A 26,950-nucleotide genomic window follows, 5' to 3' on the forward strand; every position below is an offset into this window, starting at 1 on the left:
TCCGTTTCGGGCATTGTCTTGCGTTATGACCGATCTGTTTACATACAGGACACGGCAGGTCGCCACGCCTAACATTCTCGAATCTTAACGGTCGCCTGATAACGGGTGTCTCCGAAATATAGGCACCGCCAGCCAAGAGATCCGGAAGCAATTGACTCGGTCGTTCGTATCTGTTTAAGGGTCCTAAGTAGTCCCGATATCTAGGATTATTCAGACCGTCCACAATCCACTCGACGGCCTCCGCGTTTGACATGCGTGCGCGATTGCAGCGACTTAGTTTTTCATAAAAATATTCGGTTAGATTCTGACCTGATTTACGTTTGTACTCCTGAGCTTCTAAACGGATCGTGATGTTGCTTTTAACAGAGGGAAAATTTTCCCTAAGGAGCGTCTTCCACTGGTCCCACGTGCGATTTAAACGAGGCAGGCTGTCCCTCCATACTCTGGCCACACCTATGAGTTTCGTAAGAGCATGGTGTCGAATTGCGACGTGGTCCCATCCGTACAAATCTCCCTATTCCTCCATTTTCTCAATCCATTCGTCGATGGTCAACCGCCCGCGAACTGGATCAAATTCTGGTAACACATTGCCTTCGCCACGGTAACAGTAACCGCCCGGCCCTTGTTCCTCCATGCCTGGGGTGTACTCTTGAGCATTCGCCATCCTTTTGGCCCTGAACTCGTTACACCCTTCCACAGGGGAAAAAAACACTGGAACCTTCAACCGGACCTTGGTGTTCACCGTGCACGTTTTGGCGCCGTGAGCGCAATCCCACTTCTGATAAATTGTTGGAAGAAAAAAAAACGGTCGATTTATTTTTAACGCGGTACAACTTTCCTTGCTCCTCGAAAATTCTCGCGCTGCTCTACTAACTCTTATCCTTAGTCTTATTCTCAGTCTTATTCTCAGTCTTATTCTACTGGTTTCCAGCGGCTCGTACTTTTATACTATTTCTCTCTCTCTCTCTCACTCTCTCTGACTCTCTCTCGCTCTCTCTCATTCGTCATTCCATTCGCTCTCACTATTCGCGCGCACTTACAAAACCTATAACATATAAACCAGTTAAAATAATAACTGATTATGTTTCTGAAAAAATTCATGAACGATAATATTCCTTAGTATAATAGTTTATTAAAAGAATAATGAAAAAATGGTTTATATATTTTGTTTTTATTACGCAAACATTTTTTTATGGTATTAAAAAAAAAAGTAGCCTTCTTTCACAAATTCCTAACTTTATAATCGTTAGCTCTGATTGATTTAAGATAGTTTTTACAAATGTTCTGATTGAATGTTTTTCACTAAGCGCGTGAAGAAGAGCGCGTGTTTAAATGATTATGTGTCCATCAGATTTATATGCAGTAATTATTATACTGTACTACGTATATTACGTATACAACAGGTATATCATCGAGATGACATTTAAAGGAAGTGATGCGTATTTATATGATATGTTGGATATGTCCGAATCATCAGACTTAAAGAAACAACAAAGTGAAATTGCCAAATTCTTTGTTAACACCAACATTTTGATAACAGGAGGGACAGGTTTTCTGGGTAAATTACTTATCGAAAAAATATTAAGGTAATTTTCCGATAACGTATACATGATTTTTTTATTATTTAGTAATTTTTTTTTATCGAATTGTATATGAATAGTTCTACTGATTTTGATATATTCAATGCGTTATAACCTTCAGTAATTTGCAACGTACATCAGTTTTCCATGAAATGGACGGTTCAAAAAGTACAACCGGTAATTATAGATTAATGCTATTATACTTGTAATTCAATTGAATTAATGTACAATTACTCCAACTATATATTCTGAGGGGAAAAGGAACTCAAAATATACTTTTTTTTAAAGTGAGAAAACTTTTATCTGTTGTTCTATATCAAAATCGTAAATTTAAGAATAGTTCAAGCATAAATAAAATCGATCCATTAATTAAGAAATAACAAATCAATTAATTTCAAGAATAATATGTGAATAATTAATGAAATTTTTATAGTATTTTTAGCATTGAGACTTTCCATTCTTAATTTCATCGTTCTTCATGTAGGATGTGGTAGAGAGGGGTGACAAAAAGACGGTTATCTAATCACTTAAATGGGAAACAATATTTAATGAGAACGTGCTTTTTCTTTGACTTCACCTTAGCGACTGACTTGGCGTGGACTGTCCACTGTCCTCACGCACACACGCGGCATACGCGCTCCCGCGCACACCTACTTTGTAACATTCCCTCACTCGGCCTTTCCTGCATTATCTTCGGTCTTCGAAGGCACGTCGTCAATTTTTCTATTGCAATCAAACGGTTTCATGTAATCTACAGCGGTACTAGTCATCATAGGTCCTTCACCATCATTCGATAGCGCTACCTCATATCGATCATTTCGCTTAACTTTCTTTACTTAGTATGGTCATAAATATTACTGTTTAATCTTTTAATAAATACTAAATCGCCTTCTTTGTACTGTTTCACCGGCTTACAGTTTTTATCATATTGTCGCCTATTTTCCTCCTGTACCTTTAACAAATTTTCTTTCGCCAACACTCTTAAATCATCGTGGCTTTCATTGTACATTTGTATCGCTTCCTGCTCAATAACAGTGGTAATTTCGTGATCTTCTCTGGTTTTTATTTTTCTCCCAAAAATGACTTCAAACGGTGTCATGCCTATTGTTCGCTGGTATGTACTATTTATACATTTTTGGACTCTACCTACATATTTATACCATTGGTCCGGATTATTTAATGACAATTTTGCTAATACAGGTATTATTGTGCGAATCGTGCGCTCTGCTTGTCCGTTTCCGCGAGGAACTCCTGTCGTAATTTCTATTTTTTCTATACCGTCTTCTTCGCAATATTTCTGAAATTCTAGTGACATAAATGCAGTTCCCTTGTCTGATATGATGCGATCTGGATTGCCGAAAATTCTTTGCTGACTATCTAACTTACCAATTGTTTCTTTGCTGCTGTTTTCGTAGGATATTACCATGTAAATTTGGAAAAACCGTCTATTACTACCAAAATGTATCTATATGCTTTACTTGTCGCCGTCGCGTTTTTCTTATTATTTCTGTTTGTAAACAAGAAAGTACCACAATTACATTTTTACCGTTCCTTCGTCTCATCAAAATATCGTTTTCTACTAAATAATCTTCGTACGTTTCGCTTTCTAAAATACGTCTAATTACCTGTAGTCTTTCTTCTTTTTTATCATCGTGAGCAATTTATTTTCTATCACTGACACCGGAAATCTACTCAACGCATCTACGTGCTTAAGTCGCGTTCCTTTTCGATGTTCTATTCTATACTCAAATTCTTCAAGGATCAATGCCTAACGCGCAATTTTAGGTGACAAATCTCTTTTTGACAACGTTTTCTTAAATGCTTCGCAATCAGTGACTAATTTAAACGGCACGCCCAAGAGATATACGCGAAATTTTCGTACTGCATTTATCGCCGCTAACACTTCTAACTCATAAGAATGACATTTTCGTTCTGCTTCGGAAGTTTTCTTGCTGTAATAATACACACGATGAAATGCGTTTTCGTTTGTTATTTTCTGTAGTAAAACTGCGCCGAACCCTTCCTAGCTGGCGTCAGTATGGACCTCTGTTTCTGCGTTTTGATCATAAATTCGTAGTACTGGCTTTGTAGCTAATATAGATTTTAACGCTAAAAATGCTTGCTCTTGTTCTTTTCTCCATATAAATTGTACATCTTGTTTAATTAAATCGGACAGTGGTTTTGCGATTTTGGCATAATTTTTAACGAATTTGCGAAAATATCCCGTTAATTCTAAGAAACTTTGCATATGTTTTTTATTCTTTGGTTTTGGAAATTTTTCGACTGCCCGAATTTTATTGCTGCTTGGATATACGTTTCCATTTTCGACTTCGTATCCTAAGTGTTCTATCCTCAACTGTAAAAATTGACATTTATCCCAGTTAATCGTTAGCCCATTTCTGGCTGCTACTTTTAACCTCTTCCCGTGCCATTTACCTCGACGAAATCCGGGCCCAAACTATAGGTGCTAACGCGCGGTAAACAGATCAGACTGATACTAAACTGCTTTGCAACAGAGGTTATAAGAATCGTGACCGACTCTTGTGGCGTACCGATAGGAACTAAAACTTGATCACGATCGTGATTTGCTGTCCGCGAGCCTGGCTCGCGATGTTTACATTTGGGCCGACTTTCTGTTCGCGAGTCTGGTTCGTTATATTCATGTTTGGGCCAAAATCTTCATCACGAGTCGGACTCGTTAAAGCACGGGAAGGGGTTAAAACCTCAGCTAACTTCCGAAACGCATCTTCATCATTTTCTCCCGGTATTATTACATCGTCTACATAAGTTAACATTATTTTACGTCGAATTAAAACCTGAAATATCTCATCTACAATATATCTTAAAACTGTCGCGCTAATAGACAACCCAAACGGTGTCCTTAGAAATTCAAATTGTGTTACGAACGCAGTATACCTTATACTCTCTTCCGCCACCGGTACGTGCAAAAATCCATTCTTTAAATCAATTGCAGAAAATACGCGCGCCTTTCTTAACTCGTCTATTCTATCCTCGATGAGCGGCATCGGGAAATGATCACGCTCGATTTTCTTATTCAATTCTCTATAATCGACGCAAACTCTATAAGAATTATTCTTTTTCGGAACTACAACTACCGGACTTGCAAATTCGCTCTTACTCGGCCGAATAATTCCTTCTTTTAACCATTCATTTATCTGTGTAGCGGCCATTGTATAGCCACTACGCCCTTGCCAGCGTATGAATGGGAATGGAATTTAAGGATAGTTTTAAGCTTTCTATTTTTCCATTTTCCCAGGGTCTCGTGCGATGCGTCTGTTTTCCTTCAAGGTTTCGCCTGGGCCTCGGACCACCCCGATCCGGGCCCGGCGAGCCTCTTGACTTTTATGACTCTCTTTCGCTAAACTTTTCCTACGCTGAGTATTTTCCAGTTTCGTTTTTCCGTCTTTCTGTCCTATCTCTTTTTCTCTGCCTTTGCTATTAGAGTAAGAATGTGTATACAGGGTGTCCCGTAAATAGTGTAAGAACCGGAAATGGGGGATAGTTGAGACGATTCTGAACAACAATTTCCTTTGCAAAAATGTCGGATGGGGCTTCGTTTTTGAATGATTAACGAAAAACACTGACCAATCACGGCGCTCGCCTTCCGCGCACTCAGGGCCGTCCGACCTTGGAGAGCCACTGCGCCGGGTAGGTAGCAAGATGCACGTTGAAGATACATCGGGGAACGAATACAAATAATTAAAAATACTACCACTGCAACTGTTATTGAATTGACATATTGAAGGGACGTTTAAAGAAAGGCCGTAAAAGACGCGTGCACGGCCAGTCTGGTAAAGACGTCGTCGCGTTTGTAAAGACAGTTCGTTAGCAATATGAACCTACGTCTGGTTACACCCCCACACCCGCGAAGAATAAGCATTTAAACAATTGTGAAGTAGATCATGGGGTTGTCATTTGAACCCCCAGCCCCCTCACTCCAATGCCTTTGCAAGCCCTATCTTTGGAGTTGTGTTGCCATTTTAGCTTATTATCGAATCATATGCCCAGGTATTTAACTTTAGTGGACCAGTTAATGGGGTGGTTATCTATTGCGAGAGTGTCAGGGTTGTGGAATCTTTTGGGGGTGAAGATAGTAGTTTCTGTTTTTGTGGGGTTTACTGTCAGCTTCCAAGTGGAAGTGAATTGTAAGATGTGATCGCGAATTGTAAGATGGGTCCCAGAACTGATCCCTGCGGTACCCCAGTATGTAGTAGTCTGGGGGAGGAGTGGGAGCCGTTGTGTGAGACTGTAATGTATCTGTCTGTGAGGTAGCTGTAAACTATTTTGATTAGGTGTGGGTTGAGGTTGATTTGTTCGAGTTTAAGGAGGAGGCTATTGTGTCAGACGGTGTCGAAGGTCTTCTGGAGGTCTAGGAGTACTAGGACCACCGAACGGTTCTTGTTCACCTTCAGGGCAATGCCCTCCTGGAGCCTTAGTGCTTGTTGGATGGTGGAATGTTTGGCTCGGAAGCCAAATTGCTCGTGTATAATGATGTTCGTTGCATTGGAGATGTGTGACGACTTAGAGTACTATTTTTTCCAAGATTTTTCCAAGTATGCTCAGTAAGCTGATGGGTCTATAGTTATTTGGATTTAGGCGGGATTTCTTGGGTTTGGGAAAGGGTATGATATGTGCTGTTTTCCAGGTAACGGGAAAATATTGTTGCCCCGGGACGGGGTGTTTCTTGTAGAATTCATTATAACACGCAACTAATAAACACAAAACTAGGAACACAAACTAACGAACAAGAAGTTTTATTTGACAGAGCTCTGATCGAACATTCGCACACTACGAGGTCTCTCGTAGTTCGCATCTTCTAAATCGTTGCCGGTTCCTCTGGCAACCGGAAGGTACGGGATCTCACTTCCGCTCGTTCGAAGGGGCAGCTTCACATCGTTGCGGAACAGCCTTCACGTTGCCGCAACCATGCATCTTCAGTCCGTCGCAACAATATGCTAGAAGATAGATCTGTCTGTGGATATAGTAGAGCTGGAGGATCATTCTGTGAGGAAGGTATTTGAGTTCGTTGGCTGTAATTTTGTCAGGACCCGGTGATTTTTTGTTATTTTAGGTTTCTGATGTAGTTATGGATAAGTTGGGGGTGATGAACGAGGGGTTTGGTGGTGTAGTGTTGGTGTTGGATAGTATGCTGACAAGCTGTTCAGCATCACGTTCTGTAGGAGAATTGTTGTGGGGGATAGGAGGGAGATGCATCGGCAAGGAGTTCTGTCTTGTCCGTATTGGTGTAGGCTGTGGTATTGCCCTCGGTAAGCGGCAGGATGGTGTGTTTGGTCTGGTTGAGGGTTTTGTAGGTAGTCCAGAGCATGTTGGGATTGGCTGCTATTTTGAAAAGTTTGAGGTGCCATGAGGTGTTCTTTAGTTCTTGGATTTTAGATTGTATTTGATTGGTGAGGGAGTTTCGGAGGTGTCTGTGTAAAGGGTTGGCTGAATTCTGATATTTGCGCCTGTACCTGTTGCGCAGCTTAATGAGATTTAGGAGTTCTGTGTCCGGTTTGATTGTTCTATGGTAGGCGTGTGTGGTTGCTCTTTTGTAATTCTGTTTGATTGTTTTTTGAATCTTGGTGATTTCTCTGTCAAATGTCGTGTGTGGTATTTAGATGAGGATTGATGGGGTACCTGTTCCCCTCGGAGCGGTATAAGTGCCAGTCAGTAGTGAGAGGGCGCAGTTGGTAAATTGAGTGTAGTTATTGGTGTAGTGGAGTATTATTGGGAAGTGGTTAGAGAGGAGGTCGTGGATTGTATGGCATTCTGAGTAGCGTGCCGAGTTGGTTAGAAATATGTCTATATTGGATGATCTAGCATGAGGTTGTTTGTGGGAGTAAGTGTCACTGCTGGCTATGTGATAGGAATTTTTGGACATGTGTGTATAAGAGTGTTTTGCCATTGCTATTTGTGATTGTGTTGTTCCAGCTGGGATGCTTGGCATTAAAATCGCCCTCGATGATGAATTTTTGGTTGTGTGAGGTTAGGATGTTGAGGTCGTGCTGGGAGAAACGTTTGTTTGGAGGGAGATAGGCTGCTCTGAGAGTGATTTTTGGGTTGGCGGAGAGTTTAATGAATATGCCCTCTACGCTGTCCAGGAAAAGTTGGGGGAGAGTGTCGAATTTGAGGTTTTGGTGGATGATGATTGCTACTCCTCCATGTAGTGTGAGTCGGTCATTCCTGATTATGTTATATCGGAGAAGGCGGATGGCGTCAGTGGGTTTCAGCCAAGTTTCGGTGATTAAGGCTATTTGAATTTGATGGTGTTCAAGGAATATTTGGAGCTCGGAGGTTTTGTTAAGGATGCTGGTTGCATTCCAGAGGAGTATTTTGGGGGTTAAGTTAGCCATTTATAAGTTCGGCAGCTTCAAGGAAAACTTGTAGCTTTTGAACTTTAGTTTAACATGAACTTAGTTTAGTATAAAGGAAATCTAGGGCTGCGGCCATGCTGTTAATGTCTAGGATTTCATTTTGCAGGTTAGGGCGTTTAGCCCCTTGGCCTGAATTTCCGTAAGGATTTCGTCTGTTGGAAGTTTGGGAAGTCCTTTTAGTATAACTGCTATTGTTTTTTCCGTCGTTAGGGAGTATGTATGGTACTGGATTTTATTATTGTTTAATAGGTTTTTGATGACCAGGAAATCGGGAGTTGTAGCCAGGGTAATTTTGGCTTGGTTGGAGAGGTATTTTACCTCGAATTTGCTGCCGGTGGTTGATTTGATGAGGTTGCAAAGCCCACTGTGGTCTTTAATGTGAGTGTGAATAAAGGTAGGTGGTGGCTTACCTTGAGCTATTGTACTGATTGGTTGTTAGAGGGAGTTACCTTCTCCATGGGGCTGGATTGTGCGTTGGCATCGTCGTGCGTTGACGTCGTACACGCAATTGGGCATAGTGTGCGAAAGTGAGGAATGAGGAGTTTCCGGGGCCCCGATGCACAGTCTGATTAAACTGATTTCGAGTCGCAAATACGTTTCTGCCGAGTTAGTTTTTTAATAAATGATGTATTAAAATTTAAAATAAAAAATAGAGAATTTGCGATGTACGTATCTATGAAATACATCCTTAGGAATTTTAATAATCTTGAAATTTTTAAATACTCTTAATCGAATGATTACTCCAATGAAATTAATCGATTAATGTCCAATGATAGACCGTACAGCTTTAATTCCGTTAAAAAATAATAAAATTTATGTAATTTTATTTTCTGTCTCATTTCCTCTTGTGTTAATTTCTGAATCTGTTGATAACGTTGCCAGTGACACGAAAATGGTAATGGGGTCCCAGGACCTCAGAAACTCCGGCCGAAAAATTACATTAGGTGAAAGGTCTATTCATATACCTCGTCTGTGGTACGGCCATTTGCTTTGTACCATAAGATACTTTCCAAATTGCTAATTAAGTAATTTAAGCTAATATTAACTAAACAAGGAGTCCTCTAATAAGTGTTGGAATTCCCAACAATATTACTATCTTGAGACTTCAATATGTAATAAATCAATCAGTTATACATTATTTGCTTGAAAGTTACGCCTATAAACGATTGTTGGCCCAACACGATTATGAATCGAGGCGGAACACCCACGAACCAAATCCCATTTTCACAATTGGTAATCTTTTCATTTAAGAAACTGTTTTCTATGATCATTAACGAATTTCGAATTTTATCTGGTTTCTTTCTGCAATCTGAACTTCCTCTGTATTGCATCGCTGAATTCGGGCGATTTCGAAACAAATTAACCATCGTTGTGGATCTACATATTTTGCATTATTCCCAGAATTAAATTTTAAACGTAATCAACTAGATCAAAGTATCAGGCATGAGATTCTCGATAAAATATCAATTTTATCACGCGCCATGTTTTGTAATGATGATATATTCTGTATAAGAACGTGTTAATATAGTCTGTAATTACGGTAAACACTCGGTTTGTTGCATTGATAATTATATGGGTCAATAATTATCTGAAATAATTTCAAAATTAAACGTAAATATCACTGGGAAATATGGCTTCCCTTGTGTAAGAACGACAAATAACTTCCTTTTATTAAATAATATATACTTTGGAAATTTTTGAATAATAAAAAAAGGATACATTGAACATTGTATATAGATATACCTTTGTTTCATAATTAATTTGCTCCCTCTATATTTTCTGGACTTCCTCATTTCGAATTATAATTAATGTTTAATGACAAACACATTAACGAAATAGTAATTAAAATAGTTCTATATTTTTAAAATAACACATGTTCTTTTATTTTACAATTTAGGAAATACGATGTAACAAAAACTATACGTAAAATAGCTAATGCATATATGCATACCTACGTTATATTCAACTACCGAAGATTGTAGCGACCAGCGACCAGTGTCGCCGGCGGTCGACGCGCCATCTTAAGTCAACTAGGTTAAGTTAGGTTAGTTAGTTTCTAGTCACATGTTAGGGATTTTAGAATAAGTAGTTGGTAAGTTTAGATAATAGGACGCGCGCCTCGTAAGACACAAAAAGGAAGCGTTAGTTCAAGCTTTCCTCTCGGTATCGTCAGTTAATAAACGACGTGTAGTACGAAAGAATAAAGAGTTTTATTTACCGCAGCAGTTTGCATATTTCTTCCTCCTGGGGACAATACAAACCACTACATTGGTGCCGAAATCCTATTTGGAGGAATCCGAATCCTTTTTGTGCCAGATAAAGAAAAAAAAGGAATGCCTGACGACGTCACGACAAAGGACGCTTCCGCGATGGACAACAGGCAAGAGATACAGGCGCACGAATTCAGGAATGTAAAGCTTCCTGCATTCTGGAAGGATGAGCCGCGTCTCTGGTTCACGATGGTGGAAAGGGAGTTCGCGGCTTATAACGTAAAAGCAGACGCTGTGAAAAGTTCGGCGGTCGTCAGAAATTTAGACCCGGCGACCATGAAAATCATTCTCGACGTGATAGAGGCTCCCGAAGAAAAATCGACGTACCAGCATATTAAGCAGGCGTTGATAGAGCGGCTTGCGAAGTCGGATGAAGCAAATTTGCGGAGGCTTCTTACGGATATTGAATTAGGAAATAAAAAGCCTTCCGAGCTTTTGAGGGAAATGTCTCAGCTGGCAGGGAATAACGTCGGAGAAAACGCTCTTCGGACGCTTTGGATCCAGAGATTGCCTACGAGGGTCCAGGAGGTGTTGGCGATAATCGACGACGCGGACCTTGACCGGTTGGCGAAGCTCGCCGATAAAATTTCAGAACGTTCGGGAGTGGCGGAGGTGGCCGCCATTTCCGACGCTAACCTTGGAACAAGGGAGTCGAGAAAAGACGCCATGACAAGACCCCAAGATGGCGACTTGGCCGCCATTACGCAGAGACTGGAGCGTCTGGAATCACGGTTCACGAGGCGTAACCGCAGCAGCAGCGGAAGAAGATTTTTCAGGCGGAGAAGCGGCTCTCGATTTAAAAAGGCATCCACGGACAATGGACTCTGCTATTTTCATGGCAGATTCGGCGAGGAGTCGTGGAAATGCCGGAAGCCGTGCTCATGGACCGGACCGGACAAGAGACGTACGGAAAACTAAAGGCGGCGTCCCAGCTAGAGGCACTCGAGGACGGCCCAAAGAAGTACCGCCTCATTATCACGGACCCATCATCGCGCATCCAGTTTCTGGTAGACACAGGCGCGGATGTGTCGGTCCTGCCGAGAGCGTTCGGAGGTAAGAAGCCGGAGGCTGACGTTTTTAAATTGTACGCTGCGAACGGGGCAGTAATAGATACGTACGGCGAAAAATTGTTGTCATTAGATTTAGGACTGCGTCGTGATTTTTCCTGGCGATTCGTGCTGGCTAACGTCGCCAAGCCAATTATAGGGGCAGATTTCCTCCATTTTTATAATTTGTTAGTAGATCTAAGAAATAAAAAGTTATTGGACGGAAACACAGGTATGTTTAGGAGAATAACTATGGCAAAAAGTAACGTGCCCACAATATCAACCATAGATCAAAATAATATTTTTAATAATTTATTAAAAGAATTTGTAGATGTTACAAGGCCGGCCACCAGGAAAAATATTGAATGCGACGTATTTCATTATATTGAAACGAAAGGCGCCCCGATCGCAGAGCGGGCGAGACGTCTAACTCCGGAAAAGACCAGAGTGGCGAGGGCGGAATTTGAGCAGATGCTCAAGGATGGTATTTGCCGCCCATCAAAGAGCCAATGGGCCAGTCCTCTCCACATGGTCCCCAAAAAATCAGGCGATTGGAGACCGTGTGGGGATTATCGCAAGTTGAATGGCGTGACCGTGCCGGACAAATATCCGTTGCCACATATACACGATGTGGCACATCAATTCAATGGATGTAAAATATTCTCGACAATTGATTTAACGAAGGCGTATCATCATGTTCCAGTCGCGCCAGAAGATGTTCCAAAAACAGCGGTAATTACGCCATTTGGATTATATGAATTTACGGTCATGCCATTCGGTTTGTGCAATGCTGCCCAGACTTTTCAAAGGCGCATGGACTCAATACTCCGGGATCTAGAGTTCTGCCGTTGCTATATAGACGATATTATAGTGGCATCCCCGGATATGGTAACGCACGAGAAACACTTGCGTGTTTTATTAAGTAGGCTTAGAAAATGTGGTTTAGTTGTTAATGTGGCCAAGTGTGTTTTTGCAAAAGAGTCTGTAGAATATTTAGGGTATAAGGTTAGTATTAAAGGGATTGCTCCGTTGGAAGAACGGGTGAAGGCGATTCAAGAGTACCAAAAGCCAAAAACTATTAATGAGTTACGTCGTTTTTTAGGTGTAATAAATTTTTATCGCAGATTTTTGCATAAGGCAGCAGACTGGTTAGCTCCTTTGAACAAGCACCTGAAGGGTGCTAAAAAGAAGGATAAGCGGTTGGTGAACTGGGACGATGAATCCGAAAAAGCATTTGAAGAAACCAAAAGACAAATAGCCGCGGCATCCTTATTATGTCACCCCACGGAAAACGCGTTTTTGACCTTGCGCACGGACGCATCGGATGTGGCAATCGGAGCCGTGTTAGAACAGTTTGTAGATGATAAGTGGGAACCGCTCGGTTTCTTTTCTAGAAAGTTAGAAAAGGCTCAATTAAATTATAGCGTGTACGACAGGGAGCTTTTAGCCATCTACAAGAGCCTTAGATTTTTCAGGCATTTTGTGGAGGGCAGGAAGTTGCGTATACTGACGGATCATAAGCCATTGGTATACGCATTTCTGCAAAAAGCTGACAAAGCCAGCCCGCGGCAAGCCAGGCACCTGGATTACATCGGTCAATTTACCACCCAAATAGTCCACGTAGACGGTAAGGAAAATGTGGTAGCCGATGCTTTTTCCAGGCTGCATTCAATAGAGATGCCTGTCATTATCTCAACAGAGGAGTTAATGCAGGCGCAAGCAAAGGACGAAGAGCTGACAAAAATTATATCAGAAAATTCCAACAGGTGGAACTTTAGAAAAATATTTTTAGAAAGTTCAGATAAATACTTGTATGGAGACATTGTCGGAAATAATATTAGACCTTATGTGCCGTCGGATTTGAGAAGACGAATATTTAATAATGTGCACAACCTATCGCATCCTAGTGGAAGAACAACTAGGAGGTTGATAGGAAAAAGTTTTGTCTGGCCTCTGATGAATAGAGAGATAGCCGAGTGGTCCCGTACCTGTATTCCGTGTCAGAAAAGTAAGGTCCATCGTCACAGTAAACCAGTACCGGAGAAAATCGAAGTGCCTAGAAATCGTTTTGAGCATATTCATGTAGATTTAGTTGGACCGTTGCCGGTAATTAATAATTATAGGTATTGCTTAACGATTATAGATAGGTACTCCAGGTGGCCAGAAGCAGTGCCACTCACGGATATCTCCGCTGATGAAGTGGTAAAGGCTATATACGCAAGTTGGATTGTCAGATTCGGAGCCCCAGCAACTATCACTTCGGACCAAGGCACGCAGTTCGAATCACGAATTTTTCAAGCATTAAGTAGATTGATAGGTTGTGACAAAACGCGTACATCAGCATACCACCCTCAATCGAATGGGATGATTGAGAGGTGGCACAGGTCACTAAAAGCCGCGATAATGTGCCATGAGACCAAGAACTGGGTTGAAATTCTTCCGACAGTGTTGCTGGGACTCCGAACTAGTTATAAGGAAGATTTAAAGGCATCTGCGGCCGAGATGTTGTATGGCGCACCGATCAGACTGCCTGGAGAATTTTTTGCAAGTGTGGATGAAGAAATGAATCCACAGATTTTTATAGAAAGATTCAGGCAACATATTAGACAGGTCAAACCTCGCCAAATTTCGCACCACGGAAAACCCCATATATTCATTCACAAGACATTACATTCTTGTTCGCATGTTTTTGTAAGAGTGGACACCGTAAGGAAGGCCCTGGAACCGCCTTACGAAGGTCCGTTTGAGGTTTTGGAGCGAATCACCGACCATGTTTTTAGAATTAGGTATAAGGATAAGGACATAAACGTTTCCGTTGAAAGATTAAAGCCAGCGTTTTGTGAAAATACACTGGATGACGCCACAACTAGCGAACCAAAGATATATACAAGAAAAGTAAGATTCGTGAGTTAAGAATTTGTAACTCACTCGAGGGAGAGTAGTGTAGCGACCAGCGACCAGTGTCGCCGGCGGTCGACGCGCCATCTTAAGTCAACTAGGTTAAGTTAGGTTAGTTAGTTTCTAGTCACATGTTAGGGATTTTAGAATAAGTAGTTGGTAAGTTTAGATAATAAGACGCGCGCCTCGTAAGACACAAAAAGGAAGAGTTAGTTCAAGTTTCCCTCTCGGTATCGTCAGTTAATAAACGACGTGTAGTACGAAAGAATAAAGAGTTTTATTTACCGCAGCAGTTTGCATATTTCTTCCTCCTGGGGACAATACAAACCACTACAACATACAGATTAGTGGCGACATCTATTAGCATTGTAGCAAACAGATTCGCATAATCAACAGTACACAGTTATTCCAAATAACATGGTACGCATAATTACAAAAATAAAATTAAGTTTAAATAATTTATCATTTAGAACACAAGATTAAAATGCTGTTTACACTAGTCATTAATGTGCCAAAGGACAAAACGACCAAGCAAAAGTTATGAAACGTACAAATGTCCATAGAAGTAATAGGGAGACTAACATTATTAGTGTGTAATGTGCTATAAATAACCTGAAATACAGAAAAATCACATTCTATAACACTGAATGATATTAAGTTCATTATTAATAATACATTAAAAAGGAACGTACTTTATAATCTTCTTGAATGCTTCATCTAGAGTTTCAAATGGATCATTTAGCATGTACAAACGAATACCTCTCATATGATAATATAAATAGTCGTGCCAGGTGACACATGCTACATTAAATTTGAAGGTTTGTTGGTCAACAGAATTCAATTTTTCCCAAAGCTTTACAACATTTTCATTTCTAAAATGCCATTCACGTGTTGAGAAGTAATGTATCACGTTGCTAAATTTATGTATTTTTTTATATACATTCAACAATCTAAAAAGTATATTACATAAGAGTATATTAATCATTATTAATGATTTATGCTATTATTCATACATTTGATTAATTGTAATCTGTTATATAGGGTGTTCCACATAACAGTTTTTACAATTTTTCAAGTTCTTGCGATAATTTGACAAAAAAATATTTTAGACAAAAGCTGTTCTGTTTTCGATTGACTATACATTGCAATAAAAAAAAGTTCGAAATTTTTTTCTTTTATTATTGTCGGGGCTATCATCATTTTTTCAAATGGCACTTTGTATTTTTGATTTAACAGTATTGTAGCCCGTATCAAAACGAAATCAATGGCCTAATACATCATGACCTTCGCATGACCTTGAAGGCAAAGAAATGAGAATTTCAGTAAGAAGTGACATTCTACTTGAAGGAGTGATAAGAACTTGTGTCTATTATTAAGACTTCAAATTACATTCAATTCAGGAATCTTGACTAATTTAACAAAAGCAATTTTGTGAGAAACTCACATGTAATGTACGAATGTCCATGTTCTTGTAGGCACAATTCTGCTCCACGTAATAAGTTAACATTGGTTGCTCTTACGATACTGTCGTAGCAAAGTTCTTTGCATGCTGTGCAGATTTTAATGCAGATTTTACTACTTTAAATGTTCTTTATTTTCTATTGGAACAGCATAAATTATCGACTAAAAATGACCCTATAAGAACAAATCAACTGGTATCAAATTAGGTGAACGTGGTGGCCAAGTAATAGGGTCATAAGTGCCTAATGAATAATGTTCTCCTAACGTTAAGTTTAGGTAATTACCAACGATTTGCGCATTATGAGGTGGACAACCATCTTGCTGGAAATAAATATGCTACTGAATATCTTCTGGAAGTCCTTGCATCAATCTTTGAATTGTCAACAGTTCGTAACAGCAACCAATTCAAACTTACTACGTAAAGCGGAATTGTGTCTACAAGAACATGGACTTCAATACGAACATTTGATGCGACTTTCTCACGAAATCGTTTGTGTTAATTTAGTCAAGATTCCTGAATTGAATGTAATATCGAGTCTTAATAATAAACACAAGTTATTATCACTCCCTCAAGCAGATTGCCATTTTTTGCTGAAATTTTAATTTCTTTGCCTTCTAGGTCATCCGAAGGTCATGTTGTACTAGGTCGTTGATTTCGACTTGATACGGCCTACAATACTGTTAAGTCAAAAATATAAAGTGCCATTTAAAAAAATGAAGATGGCCCCCGACAGTAATAAAAAAAAAATTCGGACTTTTTTTTTATTGCAATGTATAGCCAATCGAAAACAGATTAGTTTTTGTCTAAAATATTTTTTATCAGATTAACGCAAGTGCACATTGTATATGCATTATACTTCATACATTAAATACGTACTGAGGTTTTCGACCCACGAGGTATGCCAACATGTCAGCAATAGCTGCTGGTACTATGTGGAAGAAAAAACTGCACAGTTGATACACAATGAAATATCGTGTCACTATTAACATATAATACCAAACCATATTTACACTAGGTACTGTAAAACCATACTTTTCATTCCATTTCATAAATTCTTTCCAAGAAATTGGATTCTGACATGATGATACAGAATTATAAATAGGTATTCTTTCCTCATCAGATATATTTGAATCATTTGATTTTATCGAAGATTTTCTACAGAGTATAAGAATTACCATTAGGATTATGCTTTAGACATATTTACTTTAACTGTAATGTTGTCTACCTATTTCAGTTTGTCCTCATCTATAGTTTATGTTCATAATAATAGTCGTATCGTCATCTTTTTATTCTTTTCTATTTACAGCAGAACAATATTAGTTCATGCTTTTATTATATATAACCGAAAGTAATTAAACAAATTAGATTTTCAGTCCCAGTTTTAAAGTGATAATGCAATTAAAGATTTACCTATTGGCAATATCCCAAGCAGCACAGATGACATTAGAGATTATATAATCTGCTGGTATAATTTCTGCTACATGTTCTTCTACACAATGTAGTGTATGCAGCAAACCTACACTAGATCCCATAACTACACCCGTTGCTCCATACAGATTATTTGTCCAACCTGAAAGTGGCTCTTCGCTTGTTGATATCATGATAGAAGGTCGAACAATACATACTGGGAGATTATTGCTGTACTTTAATACAATACTTTCTCCAAGTGCTTTAGAAAATACATATGTATTGGGCCATTTATCAATTATACTACAATAATGGAAAATTTATAATTAATCATTGTTATCTCTACTGTAACTTTCTTATTTGCAGAATTAATTTTTAATCCATTTTGAATTAATACTTACACTGGAGTAATTTTCTCCAGTTTATCATCATCCAGAACATCCAACAATGTTAATATCTTATCACCATCGATTGGAACTTTGTAATGTATTTCATCGATAGATTTAAGCATACAATGTGAGAATGCAGTTGACACGTGTACAAACGCCTAAGAAATGATTTATAAATACAGTTCATGTAATTCAAATTCTAAATAATATTATTTGAAAGTGTGAAATGTACCATTAAATATGGCAATTCTTTTGCAAACAATAACATATATTTTGTATTTTTCACGTTGGTATTTATCGCTGTGCGAAATATTTCGTCAAATCGAACAGTTGCGGCAGCATGAAAAATAATATTTGTATTCATTAGAATCTTTTTACTTTCCGGTGATAAACCAAAATCTTGTTGTGCCGCATCACCTTCTAACATTATCACTTTATTGACAAAGTTTGGCTGTTCACGTCTCAATCTACTGAATTCCTGATTACAATGACATATCAATTATTACTGTTCAACTATGTATATACATATATCATTACATCTATATTACATACAATTCCATTAAAATTTTCTTTAAATCGTTCTTGTGAATTTTTCCCCTTTTTCGGCCTTACTATCATGTATACTGTCGCAACATCTGGACAGGATCTGTAAATATGCATAAAATGAAATAAAATGATAATGAAGAACGGTGAAATTAAGAATGGAAAGTCTCAATGCTAAAAATACTATAAAAATTTCATTAATTATGCACATGTTATTCTTGAAATGAATTGATTTGTCATTTCATAATTAATGGATTGATTTCGTTTATGCTTGAATTATTCTTAAATTAACGATTTTGATATAGGACACGAGATAAAAGTTTTCTCACTGAGGGGGCTGGGAAGACAAATAACAAACCCCTCAATCTACCCCCCAAATTATTAATGTTTATTTGCGAGTGTGGGATGCAGCCATACGTAGGTTAAAATTACGATGATACTACGTCTCTACCAGACTGGCCGTAACGCGTCTCTAACAGGACTCGGGTAGAACGCGTCTAAAACTGACTTGCGCCTCTTTCCTAAAATCTTCCTTCAATATACAGGGTGTCCCGTAAATAGTGTAAGAAACGGAAATGGGGGGTAGGTGAGACAATTCTAAGCAACAATTTCCTTTGCAAAAATGTCGGATGGGGCTTCGTTTTTGAATTATTAACGAAAAACACTGACCAATCACGGCGCTCGCCTTCCGCGCGCTCAGGGCCGTCCGACCTCGGAGAGCCACCGCGCCGGGTAGGTAGCAAGATGCGCGTTGAAAATACATCGAGGAACGAGTACAAATAATTAAAAATACTACCACTGCAACTGTTACCTAATTCGTGAATTACTACGTAATTAGTACGTAAATTACTAAATAGAATTTACTTTTTATTAATTATTTGTATTCGCTGTTTCCAAGGAAGAAGGAATAAAATCTCGGAATTTTTAGAAAATTAACCCTTCGCACCCGAGTGACGCTTCTCGCCAGAGTGTTTTAAAATTAAAATAAGAATTATTATCAGAAAATTAAAATAAATACGGTAAGAACCATTTGTAACCGTTTGTTATTAAAAACTGTACTGAAAAAGCAGACTGGATTTCTGCGTACCGAAACATTCCTCGAATGCAAAGGGTTAATAGAGAAATAATTGAAATTCGACTTACCCATTCATTTGCAAGTTGACCTACTGCGCTGACAATAGGGCCCGGCCAATGCACCGCTGTCGATCACGGCAAGGTCGAAGACCCGAACGAAAATCAGCTGATGGGCCAGCCCGGTCACTGTACCTGCTTCTCACCCCGAAAACACTTCACAGCACGGTCACTAACAATTTTCACTTTCACTTTTCACTTTCGCATACCGATGCGTTCCGTTGCACCCTTCTTCGATTGTTGCTTCTTCCTGGGTTGATAACGGTGCCTGGATGTTGCTCCCTCCTGAATTGTTACTCCTTCCTGAATTGTTGTTGCTCCCTGAATTGTTGTTCCTTCCTGGATTGTTGCTTCTTCGAACCTTGCTCCCTTCAGGATTGTTGTTCCTTTTCGCTGGGATAATGGGCACGATACGTGCGGGCGGCTTTCTTCGCGTTCCCCTTGGACTCCGCGAAAACGAAGAACGTACGATAATACTCTGCGTTTACGCGTTCCATCGCGTGCGTCCGCTTCTGTTCAGAAACGCGTAGGTTCTGTGAAAAATTTTGACTGACAAATTGCATTTCCCTCCCCGAAAAAGTTCCAGGTAAGGCAACCTATTGTCGCGCGATTCGGAATTACCTGCGATCGGCGAACGTGCAGACCATGCTTTTGCCGTGTATCGCACAAAGCCAAACGTCTCTTCGGCTAGTTGACCCTGGCGGAGTTATTTTTTTATTACTGCAAAACTGCCGCAAATGTTTGCTGCTAACCGTGCGTTCGACTCTTCTATTCGAATTTTTATGATTCACCGTGAATATTTTTGTACACAAAACATATTTAATTGTACAACAAAAATATTTAACGAAAATATTAAAAAATATTTCTTCTTGGAATTTTTATTTCAGAAATAAAAACTAGAAGAAATATTATTTAATATTTTTGTTAAATATTTTTGTTTTTTGTTGCTCCAATATTTTTTATTATCGCATATTATCTATTATGTAACTGCCTCCTTCTTTGTGGATTATTTTTTATAAACAATACCTTTTTATTTTATACTCTTAAAATTTAAAAGCATGGAATTTTTCATGGTATATTCTTCTTTCTTTTTTACAACAAATTTTCCATGAAAAAATATTCACGGTGAATCATAAAAATTCGAATAGAAGAGTCGAACGCACGGTTAGCAGCAAACATTTGCGGCAGTTTTGCAGTAATAAAAAAATAACTCCGCCAGGGTCAACTAGCCGAAGAGACGTTTGGCTTTGTGCGATACACGGCAAAAGCATGGTCTGCACGTTCGCCGATCGCAGGTAATTCCGAATCGCGCGACAATAGGTTGCCTTACCTGGAACTTTTTCGGGGAGGGAAATGCAATTTGTCAGTCAAAATTTTTCACAGAACCTACGCGTTTCTGAACAGAAGCGGACGCACGCGATGGAACGCGTAAACGCAGAGTATTATCATACGTTCTTCGTTTTCTCGGAGTCCAAGGGGAACGCGAAGAAAGCCGCCCGCACGTATCGTGCCCATTATCCCAGCGAAAAGGAACAATAATCCTGAAGGGAGCAAGGTTCGAAGAAGCAACAATCCAGGAAGGAACAACAATTCAGGAAGGAGTAACAATTCAGGAGGGAGCAACATCCAGGCACCGTTATCAACCCAGGAAGAAGCAACAATCGAAGAAGGGTGCAACGGAACGCATCGGTATGCGAAAGTGAAAAGTGAAAATGAAAATTGTTAGTGACCGTGCTGTGAAGTGTTTTCGGGGTGAGAAGCAGGTACAGTGACCGGGCTGGCCCATCAGCTGATTTTCGTTCGGGTCTTCGACCTTGCCGTGATCGACAGCGGTGCATTGGCCGGGCCCTATTGTCAGCGCAGTAGGTCAACTTGCAAATGAATGGGTAAGTCGAATTTCAATTATTTCTCTATTAACCCTTTGCATTCGAGGAATGTTTCGGTACGCAGAAATCCAGTCTGCTTTTTCAGTACAGTTTTTAATAACAAACGGTTACAAATGGTTCTTACCGTATTTATTTTAATTTTCTGATAATAATTCTTATTTTAATTTTAAAACACTCTGGCGAGAAGCGTCACTCGGGTGCGAAGGGTTAATTTTCTAAAAATTCCGAGATTTTATTCCTTCTTCCTTGGAAACAGCGAATACAAATAATTAATAAAAAGTAAATTCCATTTAGTAATTTACGTACTAATTACGTAGTAATTCACGAATTAGGTAACAGTTGCAGTGGTAGTATTTTTAATTATTTGTACTCGTTCCTCGATGTATTTTCAACGCGCATCTTGCTACCTACCCGGCGCGGTGGCTCTCCGAGGTCGGACGGCCCTGAGCGCGCGGAAGGCGAGCGCCGTGATTGGTCAGTGTTTTTCGTTAATAATTCAAAAACGAAGCCCCATCCGACATTTTTGCAAAGGAAATTGTTGCTTAGAATTGTCTCACCTACCCCCCATTTCCGTTTCTTACACTATTTACGGGACACCCTGTATACATTCCCTTAACCTAATAGTAAAGGGAGAGAAAGAGACAGGACAGAAAGACGGCCAGGGTTACACGACACCCTGGGAAAATGGAAAAATAGAAAGCTTAAAACTATCCATACATTCCATTCCCATTCTTACCCTGGCAAGTGCGTAGTGGCTATGCAATAGCCGCTACACTCACATTAAAAAAAAAGTATATTTTGAGTTCTTTTTCCGACCAAAATATGTGGTTAGAATAATTATACATTAATTCAATTGAATTGCAAGTAAAATAGCATTAGTCTGTAAATACCGGATGTACCTTTTGAACCGTTTATTGAACGGAAAATTGATGCACGTTGCAAATCATTGAAGGATATGACGCATTAAAAAACATTTGATAAATGAATGATACTTTGAACATTACATGATACAAAGTACGAAAATGGTCAAATTAACTAAAGGATTGATTACTAAGAAAATGTTACACCATTTTTCAAGTCGTTTCTATCTTATTTCATTACAATATGCTGTTTTATTTAAACACATTATGAGTAATAGTTCAAGAATATAAACATGGAAAAAAATTTTCATTTTCTTTAAGATATTAATTTTTATACATTAGTGTACGATATTAAAAGGTTTGGAAAATCTTAATTAACATCGAATATATCAAAATCAGTAGAATTATTCATATACAATTCGATAAAAAAAAATTACTAAATAATAAAAAAATCATGTATATGTTATCGGAAGATTACCTTAATATTTTTTCGATAAGTAATTTACCCAGGAAACCTGTCCCTCCTGTTACCAAAATGTTGGTGTAAGCAAAGAATTTGGCAATTTCACTTTGTTGTTTCTCTAAGTTTGACGATTCGGACATATCCAACATATCATATAAATACGCATCACTTCCTTTAGATGCCATCTCGATGATATACCTGTTGTATACGTAATATACGTAGTACAGTATAATAATTACTGCATATAAATCTGATGGACACATAATCATTTAAACACACGCTCTTCTTCACGCGCTTAGTGAAAAACATTCAATCAAAACATTTATAAAAAATCTATCTTAAATCTGTCAAAGCTAACGATTACAAAATTATGAATTTGTGAAAGAAGTCTACTTTTTTTTAATACCATATGAAAAAATTTGCACAATAAAAACAAAATATATAATGCATTTTTTCGTTATTATTTTAATAAACTATTAGTTTAAGGAATAATATCGTTCATGAATTTTTTCAGAAACATAATCAGTTATTATTTTAACTGCATTCTGTTTATTATATCATAAATACTTGAATTTTTGTAAATACAATAAATATTTCCTACCGGTTCCGAACTAACAGCGACTGCGATGCTTCCGATGTGAATTCATCAACGGTTAAGTTTCAACTGCGAATTGTTCTGACCCCGTTTCAATACCTTTAAGAGGATGTTCATTTCCTCATACACATATAGATGTTACCATCTGAATATGAAAATTAGTGGATCATTTCCTATTGAACTGCAACCTGTTGGACTATGACAATGAGTAGAATAGCACAATGTATCTTGAATATTGAACTATTGAAAAACAACATGAAAGGAAATAATAATATTTGAAATGATAAAAAGCACTCAAGATATTATTCAAATTATGAATGCATATTTTTTCTTGGGATAAACGCAACTTTCATTTATTAAATGAATTCTAATATTTTAAATATTTAAAAATAATATAAACCGAATTAAGTTAAACATATGTAGCAGACAGGAAAGAAAAAGGAAACAAAAGAAAGAATGAGTTTTGTAGGAAAGAACCATAAGTTTTTAATATTATGCGGTCGGTCGATTTGCAGATGTCTCAGCACGGGCCTCGTACATTATTTGAACTGTTAGTCGCGCGCACTGGGACCGCGCCGCCATAAAGTACTTGCCAACTTGCTAATTGTTGGATTTCCTAACCGTCTCACGTTGTTACAAAAATCATCTCCAGTGACGATTGTATATGTCTGGAGTTTTGGCCATGGGTTCTACGAACTCAATGATGTTTATTATACAAAGATAAGAGTTCGTCGCTAGGGCGAACTGCGCTTCACTCTCGCCTTTCTTCTGCGGGTGAAGTCACAGTCTTCCAACAGATCTCTTAGAGAACAGAACTGAACTCTTAGATATACCTTCTACATATCATTTAATAAAAAGTACATTCGATTAATAATTATTGTCGTTTCATTCGAATCACACATCCCATAGCCCTACCTTTTCCAATAGATTATGGGGCCAGACTACGCCGCGTATTAAACGTGTGAAAAAAGAAAAAGACAATATAAAAATAACTGTAAGTGGTAATGTAAGAAATCAGGATAAATGATTGTGGGCGTTTTCAAAATAAAACTTGGTTCTTTATTTGCTCCGTGCAATGCGATGGTCGCTACAAGAATGAATGACTTTCTTCTAGCCTGAGGCGGGTGCCTTCGTCAGTGTGACCGTTTGTTTCTTTTACGACGCCCCTGCTCTCAAGGAACTTTTCCTTGAGAGGGGTCGTGCGTTGACGAAACGCATGTGGCCCGTCTTAGCCACTCGCTTCCTCCGATTTCCTAACAGTAAGTGTGTGAAAAAAAAAAAACTTGTGCGTGAAATAGAAACAGATATTGAAAATATACAATTGTTTTGTAAACTGTGAACAATGTGTGATTCAAGAGCAATGGAAGTCGCGAGTGTTAAACGAAACATTAAAGTGTTCGACGGAGAACGGTGTGGAATTTGGAAGTTTAGAATTCGTGCCGTTTTAACCGAACTGAACGTTATAAAGGTGGTGGACGAAGATAGTCCGATAAACATTACAGCAGTGTGGAAGAAAGCTGAGCGTACTGCGAAGGGGATAATAGTAGACTATTTAGCGGATTCTCTCTTGAGCTTTGTAACGCCAGAGAAAACTGTAAAAGAAATATTTAAAAATTTAGACAGTATTTACGAAAGGAAAAGTTTGGCTACGCAGTTAGCTTTAAGAAAAAGACTATTAAGGGGTAATGCCACTCTAGCGCCCGGAAAAACAGCCTAATTTTGAGAATTTTTTATGCGAATATAGTAAATGGAATACAAAATCTGTTTGAAGGCCTTTCTTGTACATACTTTGAAGTATGATCACAATTTTTTTTAAGTTTTTTTAATACAAAATGGCGACGGTACAGCTCCGCAAAGGAAGCTTCTTCACACGGATAGTGTTCCGCGGCCGGAAAAATTTCTCCTTCAATTTTTGACCTGGAACAAAAAACAATCGGTTTGTGAATTCTATATAAGATTAGCTCGGGAAGTACATACGGAAATTAAAAAATACCGTTTTCTGTAAGAATGGTGCATGATGGAAGAAAAAGTTTCATATTCAAGTAAACATTACGTGAAAAATTGTTCATAACAAAAAAAGTTTACAACGACACGCAAAATCCGTACGTACTTCCCTAGATAATATAATTTTGAAAGTACAGTTAAAATTTCAAGTGAATCAGTGAAGATCTGTTCAAGTTATGTTTCCGGCCAGTTTGAAAAATGCAGTTTTGAGAAAAACGCCTTTAAAGCCTTATGTATCATTTTTCGATAGAATTTTTTATTTACCTCTAGTCTGCGATGCCTGCACCATACAATTGGCCTTCTCAATTGATGCTCTCCTCCTCTTCTTCCTTTCTGGCTGATTTTAAAGACAGTCGAGCCTCTTTTGCAGCATCAGTCAGCGATCTCTCCGAAAACTTGATGCGGCGCGCGTCAGCCTCCGCGCAGTAATTGTAGCAGTTGGGCCCGATTGTGATGCCTAATACCTCCATTCTGTATACTTTTCAGTGTCACTTCTTTTATTCCAAAACTCGCAAGCTTTACAATATTTAGATTTCACACCAATATCAATCACTTTTCCAGTAAACCATCCGATAAGCGACACTACTCCATACAGAGATGAAAAGCCACGTTTCCTCCATGTTCCATCGTCTGAGATAGATAGACCATTCTTTTCGTTATTTTCAATAGACTTAGCCTTCTCCTCTTGTGCCGCTTTCTTCATACTTTCTTGACAAACAGCTTCTGTTCCGACAGAAATCGTGCGGACAACTTTATCGTAAAACGAGTGAAAAATCGGGCGTTGGAGGTCCATGAAGGCGCAAAACTTTACTATTCCATTTACACCAATTCCTAATAACCGCATAGCAAGGATAATTCTGCGATTAATTTCATATCCTTTATCAATAAATGGGCAACTCGAAATGAAGGTTTGTTCACAATTCTCACAAGATATGACGATTTTAAATCCTAAGCCACGCTTGCCTGTTTCGGTAAATTTCACATTTGATTTGCACGTTTTACACACTACAACTTCTGAAATAGCAGAAAAAACAGCGATAAAGTTCAATAGACGGTAACCGAATGCTTCATCGACTTCAACGTTGTAACAATCTTCGGACAGTTTCAGTTTTTTGGCAGATGTGCTAACGCTTTCGAGCTGCGGCGACTCCATTTCAAATCGATTCAACGGTCGTCTCTTTGATATATTCGATCAGTTGCTTTTTGTTGAATCGTTGTATGAATTTCATTGCTCGGTTCGTTATTTGTGGTGCGTCGCGAAACATGTCGTTTCATTTATAATAGCAATTCAGCGTTTGAACTGATGCTACACAAATATATTTGGGTTTTATTTACTCACTTGTTTTTTAATCACTTGTGCCATCTAGGTCTCCAATTTGAAGCATAGAATATATTAGCATGAACAGATAATACGATTCCTTTATTATTCCAGGCAGTATAGTCATAAAAGCAGCGCGTCACACAAACGCTCTTGGAAGGAGCTCGGAGCGCGCTGCAACGTGTTTAGCCACATGTCACGGAATAAGCACTAAAAACATTTTCCCCCTTATAAAATTTATTGTGCCTTATTTCTAAGACCCTAAGCCATCATTTAAGACAAAAAAAATTTTTAGCATTTTTTTAAGATTCTAGAGTGGCATTACCCCTTAAGCTTAAAGTTACAGGGAGACATGCCTCTTATGAAACATTTTACATTTTTCGACGGGTTAATAGCCGAGCTCGTGGGGGCAGGAGCAAAATTAGAACAAATAGATGTAATTTCGCATTTACTATTAACAATGCCTCGTATGATGGTGTCATAACGGCCATCGAGACATTATCGGAAGACAGTTTGAGTTTGGCATTCGTAAAAACAAGACTGTTGGACCAGGAAGTTAAATTAAGTAACGAAAATAAAGACACTAGTGCGAAAGTGCTCCATGCAGTGAGGAAACGTGTTCGGGAATTTCCAACAAATAAAGATCGTCATTTTATTAGTAAAAACAATAAATATAAATCTACAAAAATGTTTACGACAAAGT

At 38.6% G+C, this 26,950-nt stretch overlaps 2 protein-coding genes across 2 annotated transcripts in view; one reads left to right on the forward strand and one right to left on the reverse strand.

Moving 5' to 3' along the window:
• LOC122404193 (fatty acyl-CoA reductase wat-like) overlaps nucleotides 1-26,950 on the forward strand; it is a 54,624-nt gene that overhangs the window by 4,103 nt on the left and 23,571 nt on the right. The window contains exon 2 of the mRNA XM_043408124.1: nucleotides 1,404-1,586. Within this exon, the coding sequence (XP_043264059.1) occupies nucleotides 1,417-1,586 (170 nt within the window). The 5' untranslated portion in view covers nucleotides 1,404-1,416. The remainder of the gene's footprint in view (nucleotides 1-1,403; nucleotides 1,587-26,950) is intronic.
• Nucleotides 14,645-23,046, reverse strand: LOC122404192 (fatty acyl-CoA reductase wat-like). Its single transcript, XM_043408123.1, has 9 exons — nucleotides 22,932-23,046; nucleotides 22,346-22,528; nucleotides 18,000-18,093; nucleotides 17,680-17,925; nucleotides 17,460-17,605; nucleotides 17,062-17,361; nucleotides 16,528-16,806; nucleotides 14,882-15,139; nucleotides 14,645-14,801 (listed from the first exon to the last, which is right to left on the reverse strand). Exons 2-9 carry the CDS (start codon nucleotides 22,513-22,515, stop codon nucleotides 14,693-14,695), a joined length of 1,602 nt encoding a protein of 533 aa, XP_043264058.1. The 5' UTR covers nucleotides 22,516-22,528; nucleotides 22,932-23,046; the 3' UTR covers nucleotides 14,645-14,692.

Source organism: Colletes gigas, unplaced genomic scaffold (assembly GCF_013123115.1).
Source record: "Colletes gigas isolate AHSC1104 unplaced genomic scaffold, ASM1312311v1 Colletes_gigas_Sc00121, whole genome shotgun sequence".
Classification (NCBI taxonomy): domain Eukaryota; kingdom Metazoa; phylum Arthropoda; class Insecta; order Hymenoptera; family Colletidae; genus Colletes; species Colletes gigas.